The sequence below is a fragment of the Falco punctatus genome (assembly GCF_963210335.1).
Source record: "Falco punctatus genome assembly, chromosome: 7".
Taxonomy (NCBI): Eukaryota; Metazoa; Chordata; class Aves; order Falconiformes; family Falconidae; genus Falco; species Falco punctatus.
In genome coordinates this window covers 32,680,907-32,706,168 of record NC_137587.1, presented here as the reverse complement: position 1 = coordinate 32,706,168, position 25,262 = coordinate 32,680,907, and the positions used below count along the sequence as shown (strand labels likewise).

Below are 25,262 nucleotides of genomic sequence, written 5' to 3'. Positions count from 1 at the left end.
CGCACCCGCTGTACTCCAGGGGCAAAAAGGCATTGCAGCCCACGCTCGGCCCGGCGAGTCCTCGCGAGGGAGCGACAGAGCCGCCCTGGCACTTACCTTTCCCAGACACGTGTATCTGGGGACAGGCCGCCTCAGAGGACGGCAGAGGGAAGCTGGCAGGCAGCGGGTCCCCGAGGAGCCCCGGCGAGCGGGCGCGCTGCTCCCCGCCCTTCGCGGCGATGCAGCGGGTACCCGGCGAGCGCTTGGCTTTGGCACGGTGCTTCTCAGGCGGCTGCTCTGATGAGGGCAATGAGCTGTGAAGCTGCTCCCCGCCTCAGCGTTACCATCTCGCCAGCCACGCAGTCCAAGGAAAAAACATCACCTTCAAGCACTAGCGTCATCTCCACCGAGGGCCTAGGGCTGTCTGTCTGGGAATGGCATTGCATACCAGACCGGGATACGCTCCGGATTCAACACTGGTACCTTCTCCCAAAAGAAAACGAGGACTCCAAAGAATAACGTGAAACACAGATGGAAAACAGGGAGGACCGCATTGAAAGATGCTTCTGGGTCAGAGCTGTGCCGCTTCCCCGGTTCAACAGCACCATCTCCTGGGTGGCCTCGGCCACTCCACCAGCAGCTCCCCCCGAGAGCATCTCCCCAAGGAGACCTTCCACAACCCTCTTCTGGAGCCACCTAAAATGTTTAGGTTATTTGCTTTTATTTGGCTTTCCTTTCAGGCAGCATCAGTCTTTGTGCACCTGTTCCCTTTCATATTTTATTGCTCGTTTCTCACTGAGCATCACAGACAGATGAGTAAACGTGAAATACTGAAGAATCCTAGATTCTGTATATTTTTAAAAACAGCAGTACAAAGCATTCTTAAATACAGCCCTAAACCTGATTTATTCCAAGCTGCGAAGGTTTTAACATGTACCCCGTCTTCATGGAGTGCATTTCTTTGAAATAATCAAAAAGCACTGCATCTCAGAGAATGCCTACATTTTCTTTAAACAAACAAAAAAAAAAACCAAAACCAAACCTAAAACAAAACTTAAAAAACCCTCCATCCCTAAATCTGCTGAAGAGCTGTTTAGAATTTAGACAAGTGAAATGGAGGATAGGAACAGAAACATGAAATTTCATAGTATTACCATTCAATGGGAAAATCTTGTTTGACAAGTAGTATTTCAAAGACACTCATCATAGTGTGTATTTGAAAGCTCTAAAATGCTTGTTGAGACATCCCTGTACCTATGTAGCATGTGTTTTTCACTCACTAGATCATAGGTTTAAGACTAAAGGCTCCAAAACTTTATTCTCTCTATAGCTGTTACAGTACAAGTAGCAAATAACTCTGTATTTTGGTTTATATTAGTCTGCAAAACAAAGATTCACATTCCCTACTTCACTGTTTTGAGGCTGCATTCTGCATAAAATCCTTCAGACCTTAAAAAATGTACTTCTATAACAAGCTTAAAAAGTGCAGTTCCATGGTTTTTTCTCTAATTCAACACTCTTCCAGAGCCCCTTTTGACTCAATTCACTGGTAGATGCCAAGCTAAATTTTACTCATCTTTAAGAGACGCTAAGTATGCCTCCTGTGCAAGCTTTAGATTAGAAAAGACAACATGTAACCACAGACACACACACCAGCATCACAGTGTATGTGCAGGAGCAGTCTCATGGCTTTTTATGTGAGGCAGCTGCAACAATTTTAAAAAAATAATATCACTGTCCCTCTGTTGTTTGTTAGAATTAACTTCTTTAATTGGCAAAGCTGTTTCAAAATTAGTGTTGAACTTGGCCCTCGGATCGTACTTTGGAAATTATAGCATATATTTCAACAGCTAGAGGAAACTTTCTAGTGACTCCCTCCATCTTCAAGGAAGTCTAGTTTGTTTATTTACTTTGATTCAAAAGGTCTTAAAACATTAATATCAGGTGAGAATAAAAGTCACCTTTAAAAGATTTTCTTTCTCCTTGAGAAAAAAGCACAAGCCAGCAGCCTGCTGTCCTGTAAGCAATTATGCTGATTAATAAGTGACCTTCAAAACTGTGAAGATATGAATGCTTGTCAATTACATACAGCACTGTACGTTCCTCTCAGCCATGCACTACAACTACCATGAATTCTATACAGTACGATGGTCTTTCTAACTAAAACTACCTTTGCTCCTGGCCTACTCCCTTACTTCCGGGGAAACCAGGCATGAGCAAGAATCTGCATAATAAAATTGTAAACCAGAATCTCTTCCCTCACTTGTAAATCAATCAGGGTATACAACATCGTAATTCTGTTTTTGATACTTTTAGTACAAGAACACAAAGAAGCTTCTCAAGAACCATTCAAGAAAAAAAAACAAACAACCAACCAACAAAACACACACAAAACCCAGTTACACATGACCTGGAAACTACTCTGGTTTTCCCCTACCCGTGAAACAGCACAAACTGTTGAGGTTCTTGGTTTTACTTTAGCTTAAATCAGTTACAATTTGAATATAAAATGTGAGTTTTGGCATATACCTTTCAAAAAACTAACAAAAAATATTTGTTAAAAATAAACCATGAATCCACTTAGCTACTTCAGTCCTATTACCTGTGTAACTAAAACCTGTTTTTCCCAAGAGATACATCAGGATAAGCCTCAAGTAGTTAAATCTATCAGGAGTTTCTATAGCCATGATCAGGCCATGTAAGGACAGCAACGCTTTAAGACAGAACTATTCAACAGAACAAGCAGCATCCCCACAAAAAGTCAAAACCAAATAACAAACAGCCTCTTCCAGGGCAGTGTTTTCATCTCAACGCTTTCAGTCAAAAAGCAAGCTCGACCCACCAGCACACTTATCAATCCAAAACCTTCCAAGTCTCCTTAACTCTCCTTATTGTCTTTCCTAGTTTGCTCACAGAAGCTGGTTAAGAGGTAACATATCTTGAAACTAATGAGCAATTTTTTCTTACACAATCCTGTAATACGGATATTGAAAAACTCTGTCTAAGAAGATCTGGTTTCTGCAGAAGGAACATGCAAACCAGATTAGACAGGGATTTATTGCTCAGGCTGCCAGCTCTGCTTTTTAATATTGCCCTTCTTAGGTGCAGGCATTGACAGGGCCTTGCTAGGATTCTTGGTGCCAGCTCAGGAGAGATTTTTGCTGGCATGATTCTTTGATTTCACATTCTCATGCTTGATTGTTTTCTGCGCGCTTTGTTAGCATTGACAGGCTCCTGGAAAAATCCTGGCAAAGATCTCTAGCCCACTTTGTAAAGACAATCACAGAACTCAACATGAAAATAAGCCTCCATATCATCAGACCCAAATAAAGGCACTTCAAATATTTCATGGCATTTAAACTGTATAAACTTCTTTAACGTAGGCAGGCAATGGAAAATATTGACCATATCTGAACACTTGCCAGCAAAATTAAAACAAGGAAAAGGTCATTAGGGCTGAGAAACAAGCTTACCATGTAACCCATTAAGATCTTTTGCTCAGGGAAACAACTTTTGGTTTAACTGATTTGGAGTCTCTGAAATCAGAACTAGCAGCTCACTAACAAGTGTTTGTAACATGCTTCCTTCTGCTTCTCACCACCAGGACCAATTCAAGAAAAGCAAAGAAACCCTTCTCTTTGGGGAAGAGTTAGAACAGCGGATTGGTTTTGGAATACAATCAATCTCATTTACTTAAATCAAACCACCTTGCTTTATAGGTGAGAGGCGAGAAGTGTTACAAGTTGCAAAGGATTAGCTTAATTTATGATCTGGTGAATAGGTTGGTCCACTCAGCTCAGCCTTTTAACTACAGCAGCAGCACCAAGGGCATCCTCAGAATAAAATGTAAATAATAATGATAATGGTTTCCATTTGGCAAAGATTCACACTACAACCCTATAATAATAGAATAACAGTCATACATAATAGTTTACATGCAATCACCTTGTTGTAAGCCCTCAGCAGTACAATACAGCCAAAATGAGACAAGAAGAGTCTCACCAGAGAAGCAGCCAGCCAGAACACCTGCCTGGTACAACATGCTACAACACGAACAGCAGGAACTGGACCAGGTGGTGTTTTGGAGCTGGCAGCACCATACAACCAACTTTGATCTGTAGAAACCCTACAGGTGGCAATGCTTATGCGCAGCCCTGACACCTGCCTTAGTCTTACCCCAGCAGATGAAACTCAATACCAGGTAGCTTTGCTCCATTGTTCACCAAAGATGTCAAGGGCAGCTTCCCATCTTTCCTCTTGGCTGTCCTTCTCAGCACCTTCAGCCAGCCTTCCCAAGCATGTTCCTGAGCACTATTACCAATTTGATCATCATTTTATTGCAGAGTAACTGGCGAAGAACAAGCAGCAGTGCCAGTGTGTTTGCCCTCCCATCATTCCCCTCACATCCCACGACAAGCTGCTCCTCCTGCGGGGACAAGTCACCCTTGACTGCATAGAACCCTTCACATCATCCCAACCAGGGACTCCTCATGGACCTTTCTAGCTAGCACCAGCCCCCCACTACTCACTCAGCACACCCACTGATTGTCACCCCAGAGTCCATATAATCAGTTGCCTTCTCTCATTGCCAAAGAGCACAAGAAAAGCAGGTGCAAAACTCTCTCTGAGGGGCATGATTTTTTTCTCAAAAAAATCAGGTCATTTGCTGCAGCAACCCTTTTGGATTGGAAGCATGTGCTTCCTTTTGCCTCCAGTTTGAGGGACAGCAAAAGCTGATGCACAGTGCAGAATACTGCCCACCTTCTAAAATTATCAACCTGACAACTACTTTCTTGGGGAAAATACTCTCAGTCAACTCCCAAAATAAGACTCTCTGTGAGTATCTTAAGTCTTACAATTTAAGTAGACCTGTGGGGTTTTTTTATTACAGTTTCATTAACATGAGCATTTATATAGATGTACTATGCAAAACAACTGCTTGCACACAGGGCCTGGAAAGATATGGATTGCACAGGGATGCAGGCAGAAGTCACGTTTTATGTCCCCACTCTTGTGGCTTTGGCACAGACACTTTACGGTATTGCTGTTGCTGCTACTTGTACAATGGCAACATATTCCGATTGATAGAAACACTATTATATACGTTATGCAAAATTTTAACCAAATAATGGAAAACTAAAAAGTCCACAGGGAAGGAAGTACAGAAAGTAGAAAAACTTTCAGTTTTGGTAAAAGCAGGAACAAATGCTGGGAAAAAAAAAATTTGCTGCTTGGAGGAGAATGACCTTACAATGCTTCAGTTACCTTATGTTAAGCTACTAGCAGATAGTACTGACAAATACTCAGCTTTTGCAGAAGAATAAAGAATAGAGCTCTATGAAACAGCAGATTTGGGGATTTTTAATATTTTTTTTAGTAGTCAGGCAAAGAGTTAACCATTGAAGCAGAAAAGGATTTTTGTTATTTATTCTGTTTACTGTGTACATCCATTTCAATAGGTCTTTTGACATGAATAACCGAAGACGTCTGAAATTCATTTATTTTACTAAATATTTGACATGTGGAATGGAAAAAACTACTTGTGAAAGATTAGCCATAAGAAATCTTATTTAACTCAAAGAGAGGTAATGCTGAAATGCTCTGAACCAACCTTCATCTCTACCTAAAGCTTTGCATTTCATCTATGTGATGTGGTATACAAACACAAAAATCTTTCACTCATGTCTCCCTGCCCAACAGCCACAAGTAACAGCCGCTGAATGTAACCTACCCATACTCAGTGGTCATTCAGTCACCTCCACCAGTACTGGGAAGCTGTCCTGAACAAGTGAGTACACAGAGATCATACTCGTTATATTTAATACTGGTGATACCAATTGCATTAAAACTGTACGGTGAGCTTACTGTAACCACTTTGGCAAATACTCTGAAGAACGTACCAGTATGGTTTCTCCACTGGACAGCTTGCTCAAGTGGACAGGAGAGATTTAGAACTGAACTTCAAATCTCTCTTGTCTACAAGTTCCAGTCCTGAATTCCTTTTCCCCTGACTATTCATAATTATTCCTTTCTCTAAACCACACTTTCTATTCTATGCAGTGGAAAAAATTTTAGGTTTCAAATCAAAAGTAGTATCAGTTTCATTAATCATTTAAAATACAGAGGAACTATTGTGGACAAAAAAAAAAAAAGAAATACAGTTTATTTCAAATCATTTGCCTAATTTGCATGCAAACTGGTTTGTATTAATAAAAGTAAACTGCATTTAGAAACAGTTTGGTTAGCTTTTAACCTTAGCAGTATTGCTGTAAAACTGAAGCTACACTGGTCAATATAATTTGTTTTGACTTAGGGAACTGTGGTTACATAGGTATTAAAGACTTTCCACAAAGAAATATTTATCTCATCAGTAGCCCCTCTGCTGCACTCATCTATGTGAAATATTTCATCTGTTAACCCCAAGTTTGAAGACCATATTCTTTGGAGCACTGCAGTCAGAAGAAAATACAACAAATATAAAAAGATAACTTGGTAACTAGCAAATAATACAAGATTACAGTAGTAACTGAAGTATTCTCATGTACTATTTTAGGCTAGAACACTGAAGCCTTAAACAATTCCCACATTTTAGCACTGACACGGAACTGCAATACACAAAGTACATAAGCAGGGAGGAAAGCTGCTTTGCAAGAGGTAGAAAAGGTTTTATAAAATCTTTAGGCACAATTCTTAGCAATCTTTTAAAAGCCATCAGAAAGTTACAAAGTAATAATGACCATTATACATATATTTGTACAAGTCTGTTTATTTTTACCCTTTGGAATAAAAGTTATTATTTCATGCACTCTCATATAATCTTTTTTCTCCTGTATTGTTTGAAGACTCTTTTTTCCTATACCATATGTGATTACAGAAGTTTTACAGGCTCTCAGGAAGTCTTATCATCAGGAGTTGTTCAGCAAAACTGATGCACTGTTACTTAATGCTTTTTCAAGAGAAGCAAGGGAATGCATATGCTATTTGCGTAGGTTCATGTATCAAAGAACAGCAAAACACACACTCAAAATCCATAAAAATGTTATTCATTCTTTTGGTTTACTTCCACTTCAATCAAGAAGAGAATGCTTTTAGAAGTGAACTTTTTCTTTTCTAAAACACAAATTTCCACAAATGTATGCTTTACAGTGCAGTGCTTATACTCAAATTTTCACAATATCCATAAATCAAAATACCAACATCACTACATTTACCATGAGCTAACAGACATTCACAGATAAATCTTAGTGTCAGTTCAAAAAGATGCCTTCTTTGAGCTGAAGTACATAAGGCTTTACTGGTAACAAGTTCTTATCGAAGATTTGCTTTATTCCTGTCACTGTATCTTTTTTTGCCCATTTTACTTTTTGTCTTGGTCTTTTTCTGCATCCAGAAGCGCTGAACGGATTCCTAGCTTCTTCAGCTCTTCTACGAGATCCCCATTCTGATGCATCTGGAGGAGTATATCACAGCCACCAACAAATTCACCATTGAGGTACACTTGTGGGATGGTAGGCCAGTTAGAGTAGTTTTTTATTCCTGCATAAGGGAAAAAAAAAAAAAAAAGTATTAAAGGTTTTCCCCTCCTCTCCAAATAGAATGGTATTTCAAACAGAATACATTGCTTCTACCTGACAGTACTACTGATATTTTCATTTCTTTCCCATTAGGGCAAAAATTTATATAGATAACAGGAGCACTATGAGTAAACTACACTAAAGTTAGGTTTAGTTCTCACTCCCATTCAAAGATGGGGGTTGAAAGATACGGAATCAGCGCTTATACTGACTTCAAACAAGAGCTGGGAAAACGTAGTGTCTCTTTCCCTCCCAAGTATGATTTTTCAATCAATTACAGAAATCGTAAGTTCTGAAAAATATTGAGGACTGTTTACATTCACTTATCCTTTATATTTCCCAAAGGGATTTTAAAATACTTTATGTTCTTACTGAATTCACACAATTATACTTACTACTGCAAGTTCAACTGCATGATATGTCTGCTTCTCTAGAAGCCTTATGAATTTCAAATTGCTTTATCTTTTACTGCCAGACCTTACAGCCCATGGGAGGGGCACAAAGGCTGAAGTCTCTTTAAAAAGCACTCATTAAACAAAACAGCTCGAGTGACAATTATGAAGTATAGAATTAAAGTTTAAAACTGTACTCCATAGAAGACAAACCTAAGACCATCCAAAATATTAACTCATCAGCTGGTATAAACTGAATCCCAACTTGTACTTAAAGACACAAAATTATACAGAAGAATCATTAGATCTAATTTGCCACTTTTAAAATGACCCTTCACACAAAGCCATTATTTCTGTGGCAGAGGAAACTAAATTGTACATCTGCATGCTCTTATACCAAGCCCTCTAGCACTTTCTAGATACCAAGTTTTTATTTCAACATTTTTGTACATTTTCAACATGCAATGCCTGGAATTTTTCTACCAAAGGCACAAAATACCATATAGCAAATTTAAGCCTAAAGGCAACAGAAATGTCTTTTCAGATCATCAAAGCCCATTCACCTTGGAAGACAACCCTCTAAACAAGCATGTACTAGCTTTAGCACAGGCTGTCAAAGTACTAACAACAAATACTAGACCTGTGTAGCAGAAAACACAGGGGAATTTGCTTTCCCCTTAGAAAACATTTTAATCTCTAAAGAATGTAAAGGTAAACCCCAAGATACTTGATGTAAAAAAAATAACCGTGTAAGCAAATTATGCTTACTTTATTGGAACTTAAGACACTGTATTTTACTAAATATGCACAAGTGCATAAATATACAATGGGATTAAGATTTTAATGCATAAAGAATGAAACAGAGCTAGTAATTCCCCTTAGTTAAATACCAGTGTGTTAAAAAAAAATAAATCCACTAAAATAATAGTAATCCAGAAAAAAAAAAAATATTGTTGTGACAAAGTGTTCCTAACCATTAAGTACAAGATCAGCGAGATTTTATTCTGACTTCAGATTTTGTGCATGGACAACCAATGCTTCCAAAGTCCAAAACAGCAACTTTAGCATATAAATCAAGGCCAAAGGAACTCATAACCATCTAACCTAATCTCCAGTATCACTACCTGTAACTACTTCATTAGTATTTCATTAAAACCTCTCTCAGTTGTTTAGATACCGCTTGCAGAAATTTTAAGTTTTGACGTCAACTTGTGTTTAGCAGTACTTTTCTTAAACTCTTCTTGGCCTTTAAGTACTCAGAACAGCTCAAACTGTCCTAAAAATCTTTTAACCCATAATCCTTGTGATGAAAAACTTGAGTCCCGATATTAAGGCATGCTTAAGGATAACCCTACTGCTCAAAGGGGACACTGCAAACATGAAAAAGGGTTTGGTTTTGTTAAGATATGGTAATGCTAAACATGAATTGAGAACCAAGGGCTCTGCATCATAAACCTACTGCTAATAAGCATTCCAGGGTAGCATTTACACTAATTTTTCTTTCACAGAAATATTTTCAAGGGCCCAACTGCACGTACATAGAAATGCTGACAGTACTTTCAAGGATGTCTCCAACTTCAGATAAAAATATGAATACAACCCAGCCTAGCTGCTCCGTGTGCTGTATTTCATGCATTGGACAAACTGCTTTAAATGCCTTCATGCTGGGGCACAACCAGGTTACAAACTGAACACCTGAACTGGCTAACCAACTCCTAGCTTAGCAGAGCAGTCATTATGTCAGTAGTGCTAAAGCAAGTTAGCCTCGTCTATGCTCGCTGCACTCGGAATGCACTGTTGTGAATCCCTCCACAGTACAGACAAGCACTCCATCCCAAAGGGATCTCCTTTCCCCTCCCTGCAGATTAACACTTCCCACTGTGCTTCAGAAGCTGCAGCTTCTGCCTCCAACCACTGTTTGCTTTCTAAAACCACGCTCCACAGATCAGGTTTACAGTTTGACAGCTGGGCTAGCACACTTTAAGGTGACTGTGAAACCAGAATCGGTGCAAGGGGTACCCAGCGCACTCCCACCCCATTTCCCCAACTCCAGTTACCAATTCTCAGCCTCTTTCTTGACAGCATGAACACTAATGAACAATGGGCCACATCAAAGAACTGACTCAAGCAACCACTCTTACTCCTACCGCAGTTTCTCCAAAAAAGCTGCATGTTTTCATGAAGACCATTAGTACAAGTGCAAACATGATTTAGGGGAGGCTAGCCCAAGGGTGGAAGGAAGGATCAAGATCATTCACTTGGCAGCATCCCATGCTTAGGTAATGTAAAGCAACAATGAAAATACCCAAGGGTGAACTACCACAACAATTCAAACCAGTTTAAACCACCACTTTTCCAGTATGTCATCCCAAGCTTCTCTGCCGCTGCAGTGACCTGAACCACCCTCATGTTGTCCATCAGCGGAGAGCAGGATCACTTCTGGAAGAGACAACTTAGACAAAACTTGAATTGCCATGGAGTCCAAGAGTGCCAAGGTCTCTTAAAGCATCTTCAATACAGATGGATTTGTGTCAGGGAAACATAGCTCAAGTTCAGATAAATTACATGAAGTACCAACAACTATCTAGTTTCACAGATCTGCATGTGCTTTTAGGTGAAAAGGCAAGGTAGCGGAGTTGTTTTTGTTTTACAGCTTGCCATATTTCAGCACAGGACATGTTTCAGCAATCAAACTGTAACAACCAGAAGGTAAGGTGTTTCAATAAATACAGGAAAGAAACCAACCAGCACTTCAAACATGCCTGAATCACCACCTCTCCAACAGCCTGTTCTTACTGCAAACGTGTAATCATACATAATATGCAAACATTTAGAATCATTGAATCATTTAGGCTGAAAAGACCTTTAAGACCATCGAGTCCAACAGTTAAGTTACGTTCAGGAAAATTTTAAAGATATTTAAGTTACGTTTTAAGTTAATCTTATGCAATTTTTTAAGATAACATTTTAAGATACTAAAGTTATGCTCAGGTGAATACAAAGCTAGTGACCAGCTCACAGACAGTAATCTCCTTGCAGATCAGTCTTTAGTTGTTGTATTTGATATGTGCACAGCTAAAGGTTCAGCATCCCCTCACTAACCCCACGCAGTGCAGATTACGTCTGCAGAGAAGGCTTAGGAAAGCATCACATGGGGTATATTGAACTTTTCAGCACCTGAGGCCAGATCGCAGAGGAGACGAAGAGGGCCTTCAGGCAGTCACTGCTGCATCACACTTGGAAACTTACAGAGCTACAGCTTCTGGCAGCCCTGCCCTCTCCTCTGCCAGAGACTGCCATCCACAGAAGCAGGCACACACTGGCTTTTTAGGGTGCAGTAGGTAATACAGCTGAAGCAGTATGTCAGCCTGCTGGCCTTGAAAGCAGCTGTGTTGTTCCCCAATTCGTCAAAGCTCCATCTCTGGTTCTGGCTCTGGCACTCACCTCACAGTACAACAAGCTAGTTCAACTCGTATGCCCAGTGATCCAGTTAATAAACTGAGCTGGCTCTCCATGCAGTCGGACAAGTGCCAAAGCTGGTGCATGGCAGGGAACAGAACAACTTTTTTAGGCACCTGAGAACCTGCAGGATATTGTGCAAGTGTACGCTCTGTTACTGCATTCAGCATGGCTTAGCCAAACAGTCCGGATTAAACCACTAATTTCAATTTAAAGCTCAGATAGCCAGGAGGGAAATAAACTCTCGGATCACCTAACACAAGCCAGAGTTCATGTGAAGGAAAAATGTCATGTGCTCAGAAGGGAGATCTTCCTGTTACATAGGAATAGAGACTATATACTCACATAGTCAAGTCCCCAGAGATTATAACTTAAATGCACGTTGCCTGCTGAAGGACTCACAAAAGCCCTCTCAACCAAAAGTGAAATGCTAATGGCTTGATTTCAAGGTTTTATTTCCTCCTGTTTAGTTTGAGTTTGTTCTAGTAAATTCAGATATGTAAATACAGTTTAGAAAACTACCATGATGTGCTCATCTACCAAAGACAGTAGATTTACTTGAAAACCAAAATTCTTTAACAAAAAATGTCTTCACACACAAATTCCAGTATTTAAGCTTTTATATCATATCAGCTATTACACCTGTGAACTGAAAAGCAACCAAGGATTAAAAAATCAGCTTTTCAGCTAAAAGCTGAAGAAAAACTGACCCAAGTCCAATGATACCAAAACCACAGAAGGAGGAAATCACCTGGCACCTGCCAGCATGTGGCTTTAAAGCACATTTTAGTGTATTCTGGACAAGGGTTGTTAATGCCATGCACCTGCATGACAAATTGCTACACACTATTATTTTTTTGTTGTTTTAAAACTTTCTCAAATAGCCACATAAAACCTCAACAGTAAGCTATGCACACTGAATAGGCAAAGAAGGCAGAAAAGCATTACGAGAACAGAGTACTAGCCTTCTACAGCTGGCAAAAAAGCTTCTATAGAACAGCTCCTACCACTTAGGCAGCAATGGTAAAACTATTACTAAATTTTTCTTGTGCAAACGATTAGCATAATTTTGTAATCAAAAGAACCCCAGCGGGCAGTGCCAGCAAGGAATCAAGTGGTACAAGTCCAAACCATTCACGGAATTTCACCATGCTGTTCACGGGGAAGAAATGATCTGCTAACTAAGTATTTCAGGGGTCTTTTAAGGCAGCTTTGTATTTATTAACTAGGCAAGCCCGTGCAGCACAAAAAGCCTGATCTCCAAGAGTTACCCTGTAAGCTAAAAAGGCATTCGGCTGATAACTAAGACGCTCTTGGACATAGTAAGGGTTAGGGAAACCAAACCGGGATGTCCAGGCAGAGCAACCTCAACAGCACATCCCTGTGATCCACTCCAAACTCCCAAACCTCGGCATGCGGGCCTGCTCACCAGCCCAACCCAGCCCAACCCAACCGAAAGCCCAAGCAAGCGAGGAAAGCAGGTGACACCCGGAAAAGCGGGCAGGGGCTGCCACCGGGCGCCCCCCAGCCCCCGGGGGGGGCGGTCACCGGCGCCAAGGCAACCCCGGCCCGCCAGCAGGGTCCCACACGCCGGAGCCTCCCGAGGGCCTTTCCCACTGGAAAACCGGTACGTCGGGATTACGGCTCCGGCCCATAACGGCGGCGTTTCAGAGGGAGCAGCCAGGGCCCGGCTCGGGCTACGCGCAAGCCCCGGCAGCGGGGGGGCGGCACCCAAAGGTGACCCCGGCAGCCGCCGCGCCCGGCCCCGGCCCGCCACTGACCTTGGCGGAGCTCGGGGTCCTGCAGGACGTCGTGGGCGCGGTAGTCCTCCACGCCGTGCAGGCGCAGGATCTGCACGACGGCGTTGCTGAAGCCGCAGAGCGGCTGCGCCGGGCTGCCCTTCATGAACACCACCACCGGGTGCGCCCGCACCAGCCGCTCCACCGCCTCCCGCGACCCCGAGCCGCTGCCGCCGCCCTGGGCCCCGCCAACCTCGTCGCCCCCCGCGGGCGCCTGGCTCAGCGGCCGCCCGGCCCGGCCCCGCGCGGCAGCGGCACCCAGCCGCCAGCCCAGCCGCACAACGCCGCTCATGCTGCCCCACCGCCCACTGCCGGGCCCCGCCGCGCTACGCCGGCCCCGAGCTAGCGCTGCCCGCCTATTGGCGGAGAGTGGGAGAGATCGCGGGGGCGTGTCTCCTCCGCATAGGCGCACTCACACGCCAATCAGCAGCGACAACCAGTAGCGCGAAGACAGAGCGCCTCATCCCACCCAGCAACCCCGAGGCTAGCTTTCCTATATGCGGAGGGAACGGCGCCTCTGATGTTGTATTGGGAGAAGCACCCGTCAATCTAACATGGGCTGGTTAATCCCCGCCCTCTCGGCGGTTACGATTGGTCAGGCTTCCCCGGTGCGGTGTTATGCTCGGGACGCCCCGGGGCTGCGTGGTTAGCGTTGAGTTCCTTCCGCTTCCGGGTAGCGGCTGCTCGTGGTGGCGGGGCTCGGCGCGCCTCAGCCGCCCTTTGCCTGCCTGATGCGCAGCGGCGGGATGGCTGTGCCGCTCTTCCCCGCCGTGGGGCCGCCCGGGCCCCCTGTCCTCCCCGCCGGTTCCGCGGGGCGGCAGGGAGGGGAGGGAGGCGCGGTAGGGGGGCCCGCCGGGCGGCCGTCGCCGTGCTCAGCAGCTTCCCTCGGGTCAGGCGTGCGGGCAGGCCCCGGCAGCGGCGCGGGCTGAGCGGAGCCGGGGGAGCGGCGCGGGGCGGGCTGGAGAAGCCGGGGGATGTGCCCGACGCCGCCTGCCGGGGGGGGAGGAGTTGCGGTGGGGGCTCGGGGGCGAGCCGGGCGTCAAACCGGTGTTGAACGCCCAAACGAATCCCGGGGAGAACAGGGCTGTGAAGGGGCGGGCTGCGCTGGTGTGTCGGCTGCCTGTGCTGGGCGAACCTTGCTGGTGGGGCAGCGTGCTCAGGTGTGCGACTTGCAGCGGTGGAAGTGTGTCCTCAAAAGAGCAGCGCTGTTGAGTCGGCACCTTTTGTCACCGTAGGCAGCTGGCAGTGCTGGATGAGTCTGTCTCCTTGGCAGCTTTGGCTGTGTCTGACCTGTTTGCCTTCACTGGCTCGGTTTTGGTTGCTTTTTTAAAATGGAATGAAGCAGGTTGTTTATATCGCTGAGAAACTAGCAGGTGTTTGCATGCTTTGCTTTAGTGCTAGGAGAGAAGAGCCGAGCAACCGGTAGCTTTGCACAGCTTGATCTGTCACTGGAGCAGCTGGCAGGGGTGGCAGCAAGATGAGGAGGTGGGAGCAAGGTTGGGCTGGGTGGCTGCATGTGCAAAAGGTGGAAGATACGCAGAACTGCCCAGCATCAGCCAGAGAAATGCTGAACTCGGAACACGTACTGCAACAGTGGTGTGTACAGCCAACTTGGAGCTCCTGGGCAGACACCGGATTCTTTCCAAGAACTTCGAGCAGAGCATGGAGGTCTGCAGCAGTCAGGTCCATCCTGTAAGTAGAAGTCAAGTTTTTTGACTAAACCACACTCTATCACAAATGACAAATAAAAGAGTATTTCTGAGTGTTAATTTACACTGCAGCTTTAACGTCTGGAATTTTGGTGTATTAATGGCCATTTGTTAGTTGCGTTTCTAAAGAAAAAGGTTTTTTCCACCTGGTTCTGCTCATGTGAGAACTTTACAAACAAGACCAGCTTGCCTTCAGCATTCGGAAGACTGTTTGCTAGTTCTTGATATTTGTGGAATCCGGCTGATGCTTGAGTGACACCTTGTTTTTCATTCTCTATAAAACTACCTTCAGGCATCATTTCTGTTGCCTTTTATTTAATTAGAACATATTCCAAAGGGAATTGTGGCAAACTTGCAGTTTGTCATCCAATGTAAATAGGTTATGAATAAAACAAGTGTTGCCGCAGTATTTGAAAGTATATTTATTTATGAAGAAATACTTAGTTATGAATCTAAAAGCAAAGTTCGCATGTTGTATTGCTATGAGCGTTGTGTGTTTTCTGTGTGAGTATGTTTTTGTTTTCAACAGAACATTACAAGCCAGGCACAGTTATGCTGATCAAGACACAGAAAAGTTATTGTTTTCTGTGGTATATATCTTATGATTAATGTGGTGTAAGGTTGTGCAATATGTAAAAAAAAATAAAAAATAGTTCATGCTAGATAAAACCAGTAAATTCTGCAAAGCAAAAATAGGTTTTTCTATTTGTTGAACTTGTACGATATACAGACAGGCTTAGTAAGTGTTAACTCCCAGTGGTCTTGATTGTTATTTAATCTAGCAGAAAGCCTTCTGCCAACTTAAGATGCTGGGGAGTCAGAAGGGAATTAAATGAAAATGGAATAAAAAGAAAGATATCTTTCTATTCTTAAAGGCAACTAAATGTCGTCTTTCAAAAAAAAAGTTAGGATATGAATATTTGCCTTCCCAAATCCCATTCTAGCTGTTTCTACAAGGAGATGGTTTGTTGGAAATATTAAGTGAAATCAGACATCAAACTGAAGTGTAATAAACCCTTGTGAGGATATGCTCTTTCTGGAATAACGTAACCGCAGTTGCAGTTTAATCCTCTGTAGTCCAAGAGATGCCCTTGGTTGTTAGTACCCTGGGCATACCAGGCTTGCAGAGAGAGCACCTGCGTGAGGAAGCCGAGGCATGCCTGTAAGAGTCCCAGCAGCAACATGCGCAATATTCCTCTAACAGTTACGATTCTGTTGCCACGGAGATAATGACTTATCCCATGTCATTATTGATCTATCAACAGTAAGAGCAATCTTGCAGTTTGATATTGTTTAGCAAATAAAGTAACACCTGCTGAACACAGAAAAACTGCTATAAATGTTAGAAAGCTTCTCTGAAGTCTGTGTACTGGGTTAAATAAAAGTACCTGAATTTGTAGTTACTCACTGTAGTTTTGTGAGATTGACCTGTGAGATAATATATTATTAAAAAGCATTTCGTTAACCTTAATATTTAATATGGTGAAATGCTTTTGGATTAGGCAAATAGAGTGGAGCAGCACTCTATTAGTGGATAAACACTTCCCTACTGATAAGACTTAGAACAATTAGAACATTCTAGAAACAAAGAGATAATTATTTGTTGTGTGCTCCAGTCTTCTATCAGTCTAAGTGAAACTTCTTGTATTTTCCAGATAATGTTTTAAATCATCTGTTTGGAAGAAATATTAATGGAATTTCCATAAGACTCCTGACATTTTGCTGATGTTCCTGTTAGAAGACCTATCGCCTCATTTTGAAAACAGTAATAAAGGCACCATTATTCAAACTGCAGGGTTTAACACTCAGTCACAGATTAATTATTTCAAGGCATTCTGCTGCTGAATAGAATTACTAGTTACAAATTGGTGGTTTGAGGTTCTTCTACAGTGCACAAGAAAGTAGATATCTAAAAATGATACTGTCAGGAGAGAGGGGGTGGTTTTGTTTGTTTCTAAGAAGCGGAGAGCTAAATTAGCTGGTGAGAAAGATCAGAAGAAAAGTCTCGCTTCAGCTTATCAGAACAGGACACTTCTTTGTGTCCAAGTCAGATATGTGTGGTGTTCTGTCTTGTGATAGTGCCTGGAAACGCAGTCCCTTGTGCCTTAACAATTGAGCTCTGCTTAGGTGGTTTTATTGCCTCTTTAAGCTTTTTAGTGAGGTGGCTTGAGCTCCGGCTGTTCTGCATACCAGGTGAATAATTTCAGCATATCATCAAGGCAACATCTGGCACCATCATATCCTGAAGTTTTGAAAGCATTAAGAATGCTTAAAATGTACCTACAGTTTTGGACTGCACAGTAAAAATCTGTGTGGGATGCCTAAACTGTGAATGCTGAAGACACATCTGTTAAAAGTTCCTGGTTATTTTGAAGATGTGCTAGTTTGAAAAAGTTGTGCTACAAACAGCAGAAATGAAGGAGCGTTATAGGGATTTTACTGATGTAGAAACTCAGGTCCCATTGGAAATTGACATTTCGGAATCTGCTGCGTCTAACTTCCTGTTTTTAGATCTAAACTGGAGACCTACAAGCAAGTTTGTTTCTGAACTAGATGGGTAATTAGATAATATTTATGGAATTATAGCCTATTCCAGAAAGGGTGTTTGTTGGCTTTAAAATACAACGGTCAATTTCATAATGACAAAGGCGAAGAATATATATGAAATTACCCAAGTCAGTTTAACTGATACTGATGGGTGTTCTGCATGATCTAAGGTAGTTTTTTTGACTTGGTTTATGTAAGGATGCCTTTGGCAGAGCGGTCTTGTTAATAATCAAAGGACAGATGCTGGAGCCTCACGTTTAACCAATAGAGTTGAAGATCATGTTCAAGCTTGAATGTGGACCTTCGAATGAGACACTTTGGACCGCAAGCTTGCTTCTTCTTAATGACACTGATCTCAGAATATGCCTCTGTAGTAACGCTCTGCTTTGTGAATTGTGATGCTGTCCAGGGGCAAGGGCATGTAGTATGACCTTTGTAATAGAAGAATAGTTATCCTTTGGGATGAGCAAGCATCTTGCAACTATTCTGCCTGACCAGAGTCTGTGAGACCATTGTTCCTTATTTGCAGGTGGTAATGGTGCTTGAGTCTTCCAGTATTACTGGGGAAGCATAATTTTATGTACATCTAACTCTATATGCAGAGCTGAAAAATGTTATCTCTAATGAGAATACCTCTCACCTAACACAGGAGTTAGGAATCCCAGAATCTTTCATGGGGCTCAAAAAACACTGGGCAAACTCAAGAAGAAAAATTGATCTGCTAAATATAAAGATAACATTATAATCCCAGTCCCTAGTTTGCTATACCTCAAGACTTGATCCAATAATGACAGGCATGTCCTGTTCTTTGCTTCCTGGGCATTCACTTTTGACCGGTGCAGCGTCAACAGGGTATTTAATTTGGTATGGTGTGATTTACTTAAAATGCTGGAAATGTCTTCTGGTTTTTCATAACTGCAGGGAAAACCCCAGGGCACTGTGCCTGTAAGAAAGGTTCTTGTGCCCCAGTTAAGTTCTACTGGTGTACTCGGTGTATTAGCCACAATGACAGGAGTGCTTTTGTTGGTTTAGCTCATTTTAAAGAACATGCAGTTGCATTGAGTCAAGAAAAGCTCAGATTAGCCTGGATTTTGTGTTCTTGAGGGGGCTTTGACAGGTTAGGTCTGGCAGATGATGATCCCTCGGTTGCTAAAATGGCAGGCTGTAGTAGGTGAATACTTGTTGCAGAGAGTGATTGCATCTGTTCTTGTTCAGCACTTTTGAATGCCCCTATCTTTTTTTTTTTTTTTTTTTTTTTTTTAAATTACAGTAAGGTATTTTTCTTGTCATTTTGAGAAATGTATCAACTTGCCCTAACTTTAATGAACAGTGCTGGCTATTTGGTCTCCTCTGTTGCAGAAGACAGATAGTACTATGCATGTATCATCACACATGAGTTTCAATTGTATGAGATATTTCTCCTACAAGAGTTTTGCACACATTGCTGTATTTGTAGATTGAATTGTTATGGAGAATCTTAATTCTAAGTTTTTTTTAAAAAACTTCGGTATGTTTAAACTTGTACTACAATATTTCAGTAAAGACTGTATTTTTTTCATCATGCACCCTTTAGTCTTTCAGTTTTTTCTAGGAATGCGTGTACGTGTTTTAAGACATTTTGAAGTTGTCATAAAGTTCCTTTGAAAAAGAACTGTCTTCTAGTCAATTCTGTGACCCTAAACCAATGAATTGCTGTTGCTTAAACTTTGTTTGATAAACCTGTATTGAAGTAACTCTGGTGAGCCTGGAAGCTTTTTGTTAAAATGTTAGTCTTCAGTTGCTAGTGTTATTAATGTAATATTATCTTAAATGTAATAAGCTCTCAATTACTCTCACATTTTTACATTAATCAGCTGTATACCACGTGCTTGTAGAAATGCAGAAGTGGTATTTTAAATCAGGGATGAAAAAAACCTTAAGTGAGTAGCTAAACTAAAATTACTTACTGCAATCAGTTGTATTTGTTGTAAAAAGATGTTCCTAGTCCTCTATTACATAGTCTTGTACAGAATAAAATGACCTTCATCTCAGTTGCTTACATCTTTTCATATGGATTGAAGCTTTCAAGTTTTTATGCCAGCTGGAGTTCATTTTGATTAAATTCTCCCACAGAACTTGTGCAATAGTTTATGCTATACTAAAGAGAACTTGAATTTGAATGAGGCAGCTGTGGTGTGGAATTTGAGGGCTTGAAACTTTACTAAGAACTGATCTTTGATAGCAGTGTGCGTGGAAATCTTCCCGCGTGTGGCTCTGGTAAGAGGTTCTGAAACTCCTATTTGTCTACAAACTAAATTGAGCTGAAAGTATGTTGTTTTTTTTTTCCCCACTGTATGTGATACTGTCCTTGTATTTCCGAACTTTTGTGGGCTGCGTTGGAGTCAGTTTCCAGTAGTGAAAGTAAGGAGAGGGTGCACAAAGGTGTGAGAAGCTGGGACTCTGCTTCCAGAGGGGAATGGTACAGACAGCTGCACCAGTTGCTTCTAGAGGTGGATGGGACAGTGTAGTCTCTCCAAGCCTATTGCAGTGATTGTTTCTGTCCCTTCAGAGAAGGGAGATTCTCAGACCAGATGTGTAACCTAACATGGAACACTTGAAATGGGGAGTATGGAGGGGAGAGGGAATCGGAGTGACTAGGAATATGGGTGAGGCTGTAGCAACTAGGTCTGATGGCACAGACAGCAGAAACGGCTAAAGCAGCGCTGAATAAAATTATAAATAGAACAGTTTGGGTTTTTTTAAAAAAAGTCTGCTGCAATTGAGCGGTACATGCAAAAAGAGCATGGAAATGAAACCTCAGATCTTTTAAGTGAGAATCTAGTGGCAGCATGTCTCAGCTTTCTTGTGCCACTGCTCATCTTAGTGACCACCCTGTCTATGGTGATGAGCAACCAGCTTCTGATCTTTCAGTCACTTCCTACAACAAGTTACCAGTTGCGTTCTGATCCAAGGTGGTTTGTGCAAGGATCAATGTGAATCTGCGTTGTTTTTATTGATTGGCTTCTAAGGAAACAAACGTGGATGCAGGTTGTTAAAGGAATGCTCTTATAGTTGCAAAGTAGAACACTCAAATGTTAGAGTTAAGCTGGACAACTTTCAAAATCATGTGCATAGGAGGTGAAACCAAAGTTTTTATGACATCTTTTTCCCCAGAAAACGTACATGTTCAATGCATAGGCATAGATTTCTTGGTCTACCCTGAGGTTCAAACAAAGGAAGGGTGCTTGCAGGAGGATGGTATCAAAGCCTTTAATATGTCCTCCTTAGATGGATGTTATTTCAGTCTGCTATGGAAGGAAGTCTGGAAAATTGTTCCAAGTGCAGTCCTCGACAGTGCTCACTGCTTGGTGTTTGAAGGGTGACTTGGAAAAGTTCTCAGCCCTTGCAATTGTAACTGGAATCAATGAAGCAATGACGATGTGAAGTCAGAAAATATGAAGTATTAAAAAAACTATTGTGAAAAGTTAGGTGTCTTAAATTGGGTTCCTGAAATCAATGGGTACTATGAACTTCTGTATCTTAAATCCCTGCCTGCAAACCACAGATACTGATGTTGCAGGTAAATTGTGAGCTCCTGTATGTCGAGTGTTCTGAAAAAATGTCTGTGAATACAGTGGGAATATTTTGGATTGCTTGGTTTTCAGAGGAGTTTTTATGTGGTGTAAATAAAATTAGACTGAAAGGCTAACAAAAACTTAAAATGAGGAGAAGGACTGGGGGTGTTGACATACTTGCATTTGTAATATATGGGCTGAAAGCTTGAGAACAGAGCCAATGTATCTCTTGTGGGAGGTAAAAATACAAATGCTTAAAGGGGAGGCCGGAATACTTGAATTTTTAGATTGCTACACTTAAAACCAAAAACTTGTAAAGCTAGAAATACCGATATAAAGAGGAGAGAAGTTGAGGGGGGGTTGATATTGTAAAGTATTTTCTTCCTGTCCTTTTTTTGTACTATTAAGACCTGTATCTCTTTAAAATCTGACTGTTCGAAGAACAGGGGAGCTAACTGAGAGAGCGCTGCCAAATACCCCATATAGATACTGTGATTTTCTCGCTTCTGACTGTGCGCACACAGAGTTTTTAATGCTTGTAACTGCAGGACACAGACATACAGGTTGGTTTGGTGGTGGTTGCTACCATTTACTTGCACTTCTAGAGGGCAAGCAGTTCTTTCACAGAATAGGCAGCTTTCCCACAAATACAAGCAGCACATGCACTTTTCCTAAATTTGCATTAAATAATTGCATGGAAGCTCTTTGTAATTTTAATGTTTACCTTTGACAACTGAATTGCAAGAAAATAACTTAAAGTTTCAATGCTGCAGTGCTCTGAAGTTCATAGTAGCTTTCCTCCCTTGCTGATGTACGTGGCAGCTGAGATTGTTCAGCAGTCTCCATGGACATTGCTAGCAACTTGCAGGATAAAGACCTTATACTGGCAAGTTGTGTGCCATTTACTTGTAGTATCTGTTGGACTTGTACAAAGGCCTGTTTAATAATCAGCTTGACTTCATTTAAAACAAAAGCATTTGCACCCTGTGAACAAAAGACTGGGGAAAAGCTCTGAGTTTTAGAATAATCACTTTTCTGGTGACAGTGGGGGGTGCTTAACACTGAATCATCCTTGGATTCCTTTCCCCATCAGTAGCCCTTCTGCTTTTTGTCCAGAGACTTGTTAAGATACTGATTTTTCAATTGTTGCTAGTCCTGGGAGGCATGGGGAGACAAAGGTACATCTTAGCAGCTCTTTTCTGTCACTGTACTTTAGTTTGAGGCACTCGATTGGAGGAAGTTGATCTGCCCTTTTGTAGTTTCACGCGGGACTACTGTGGCAAATGATTGAAGGTCCACCTGCCATGGAAGGAGGAAAGTTTAGTTCTATGGTCTTTTAAACACTGGTATACAAGAGCTGTTTTTTTGTAGCATGTCTTTTCCTATCCCTTAAAAGACTAGATGCAACCAACATCCCTGGAAGTGTTCAAAAAACATGCAGATGTGTGCTTAGAGGCACGCTTTGGTGGTAGACTCGGCAGTCTCTGGTTAGCAGCTGGACTGTATCTTAAAGGTCTTTTCCAACCTCAGTTATTCTGTGATTCTATGAAAAGCTAGCACTGCATACTCTTAAGCATACAACCTTCCACTTTGTTGCTGCTTCCTTCACACTCTCAAAGTGGAAATCAGCATAACCCTTCCCTCATCTGCTTTCTGGTATGGCTAGATTGTTGCTGCTCCAGAAAATTTAGCCTTTTTCTGTGGGCACATGCAGACTCCCTAGTGAACTCCCTGTCTGTCTGCAGTTGGGAGGTCTCTGGGTGCCTCTGCAAATACAGTCAGTAAACCTTTTTGGTCTGCAGAGTTCACAGCACAAATCAATAACTGCATAAAATCTGAATCTTCTTCAACTGCTGTTTTGAGTTTAAAAATGCTATTTATATGTAGGATTATTAATCAACCTAATTAATTTCATACACTTAGTTAAAGTGGATGAGTATTGATTCCCTCCCCCCCCACACACACCATGTTTAAATAGTATATAAAACACATGCAAAACAGATATTATCTTTCATTTCAAAATGTGGGGACACAGTTGGACTTGTCTTTATTCCTATACCAGTTTACCATGGATGTCAAGTCTATGTTCTTTAATTAATTTTCATCTACAAGAATCTGATTTAATATTAATAATATGAAGATTTATAGGTAAGAAATGGTTTCCAGATTTAATATACCAGCTATAGTTTGATTTTTAGACTATCTTTCATGTCTTCGTAGGCTTGCATGGGATTCACAAGTAGTGTGTGCTTGTAAGTGCAGTCCTCCAAACTGCACAAGCCTCAGCAATCCCACTGTCTTATCTGGAGGGAGAAATGTCATATAAGCAGGCTTGTTCATTTACAAGTGGAGAAACAATTATCTTATCCCCCCTTTCCTCTCTGTCTCTTTTCTCAAATATACTTTTATACCCTCCTGCAGTTTGCAGCCTCCTATTTCCATGTTATCTTCCTAACATGTCACTGAGGACTGTAAAGACACGGGAAAAGAGTGCTATGCGGAAGTGTGTGCTTTAAAATACATTGTAAAAAAGGTAGCTGAAAGCAGTGGAGATTTCTCAAAGAAACAAAGTAAATTCAATGTTTTGTTCTGGTTGCAAAAGGTAGACAAGTTAGAAACTGTTTGCTGCATAGCTGCTAAACTTGCTGATGCCTAAATGTTGAAGACAACTTGCAGAAAAAAACCTTAAGTTGCCCTGGGGGATGGGAACCCAGAGGAAGCTGTGGGACATGATAACTGGCTAGTGAAGATGCTCCTTGGGGCAAAGAGAGCTGTGTCTTGGGGTGTCACTCTACCTCATCTGTGCCTCTGACTTGGTCTATGTTCAGTTGTTCTCTGCCTGACACTTTTGCTTGAGTATATTTTTAGACACAAAATTATATTGGTATTCAGTCTTAATTTTTCCCCCCCATAGAAGCTTCCTTTTAATAAAGCAAACATAAGGACTTTTACTACTGCAGATGCATCAGAAAAACTGCAACAGTGTAGTTAATAGAAAAAGGTAATTATACACTTGTTTTTCTGTTTACTAGCTGTGAAGTGATATTGCCTTCAAAGTTCCAGTCTGATCCTTTATCAGTTTTTAACACCTCAGTGTACTCTTTTGGGCATTGAGTGTTGCTGCTTATATTTAGAGACAAAAAAACTTTTGAGTGTTTTCAGACTGTTAAGGATGTGTAGGTACCAGGCTGAAATCAAACAAGACCAGAACCTGTGAAAACCTGCGAAGAAAATAGGTAGAAGAAATAATGATGCTCTTTGTTCTCAAGACAAACATTGTTTGATATCAACATGGACAGTGAATGTTATGAATGTTTTGATAGTGCTGGGGGACTCCAGTATCATCAGTGACAGCTGTTCCTTTACAGCATATGTTCCAAATAAAATGGTATAATTCAAGCAAATGGTGTTTGTATGAAGAATCCTGATATATCTGGTGCCTGTGCTGCAGTCTGTTTTGCTCATCAATAAATCATAGAATGGTTTGAGTTGGAAGGAACCTTAAAGGTCATCCAGTTCCAACCCCCTTGCTGTGAGCAGCGACACCCTCCACTAGACCAGGTTGCTCAAAGCCCCATCCAGCCTGGCCTTGAACACTGCCAGGGATGGGGCACCCACAGCTTCTCTGGGCAGCCTGTGCCAGTGTCTTGCCACCCTCAGTAAAGAATTTCTTCCTAATACCTAATCTAAATCTAGATAATTTCTTCCTAATAGTTGATCTAAGTCCACCTTCTTTTAGTGTAAAGCCATTTCCCCCTTGTCCTGTTGCTACATGCCCTTGTAAAAGGTCCCTCTCTAGCTTTCTTGCAGGCCCCCTTTAGGTACTGGAAAGCTGCTAGAAGGTCTCCCTGGAGCCTTCTCCTCTCCAGTCTGAACAATCCCAACTCTCTCAGCCTGTCTTTATAGGAGAGATGCCCTAGCCCTCTCTCATCTTTATGGCCCTCCTTATGTTGGAGGCTCTAGAGCTGCATGCAGTACTCGTACTCCAGGTGTGGTCTCATGAGAGCGGAGTAGAGGGGAAGGCCTGTTGGTCATGCTTTTTTCGATGCAGCCCAGGATTCAATTGGCTTTCTGTGCTGCAAGAGCACGTTGTCAGGCTGTGTTGAGCTCTTTTGTCTACCAGCACCCCCAAGTCCTTCTCCTCCGGGCTGTTCCCAATCCATTCTTTGCCTACCCTGTATTGATACTGGAGGTTGCCCTGACTCAGGTACAGGACCTTGCACTTGGCCTGTTGAACTTAATGAGGTTT

The 25,262-nt window shown here is 42.0% G+C and overlaps 2 protein-coding genes and 2 long non-coding RNA genes across 4 annotated transcripts in view; 1 reads left to right on the top strand and 3 right to left on the bottom strand.

Annotated features, from left to right (window-relative positions):
* Nucleotides 1-5,378: 5,378 nt before the first annotated feature.
* On the bottom strand, nucleotides 5,379-13,569 carry GLRX5 (glutaredoxin 5). The gene is made up of 2 exons (XM_080396276.1): nucleotides 13,186-13,569; nucleotides 5,379-7,515 (listed from the first exon to the last, which is right to left on the bottom strand). Exons 1-2 carry the CDS (start codon nucleotides 13,493-13,495, stop codon nucleotides 7,337-7,339), a joined length of 489 nt encoding a protein of 162 aa, XP_080252402.1. The 5' UTR covers nucleotides 13,496-13,569; the 3' UTR covers nucleotides 5,379-7,336.
* LOC308067433 lies at nucleotides 7,948-13,179 on the bottom strand. The gene is made up of 2 exons (XR_013929598.1): nucleotides 11,390-13,179; nucleotides 7,948-10,397 (listed from the first exon to the last, which is right to left on the bottom strand). It is a non-coding gene; the product is annotated as an uncharacterized lncRNA (long non-coding RNA).
* Nucleotides 13,570-13,685: 116 nt separating the features above from the next.
* SYNE3 (spectrin repeat containing nuclear envelope family member 3) overlaps nucleotides 13,686-25,262 on the top strand; it is an 89,002-nt gene continuing 77,425 nt past the window's right edge. The window contains exon 1 of the mRNA XM_080396254.1: nucleotides 13,686-14,895. The gene's annotated coding sequence lies outside the window, so the exon portion shown is untranslated. The remainder of the gene's footprint in view (nucleotides 14,896-25,262) is intronic.
* On the bottom strand, nucleotides 15,533-24,953 carry LOC308067432. The gene is made up of 2 exons (XR_013929597.1): nucleotides 21,557-24,953; nucleotides 15,533-19,800 (listed from the first exon to the last, which is right to left on the bottom strand). It is a non-coding gene; the product is annotated as an uncharacterized lncRNA (long non-coding RNA).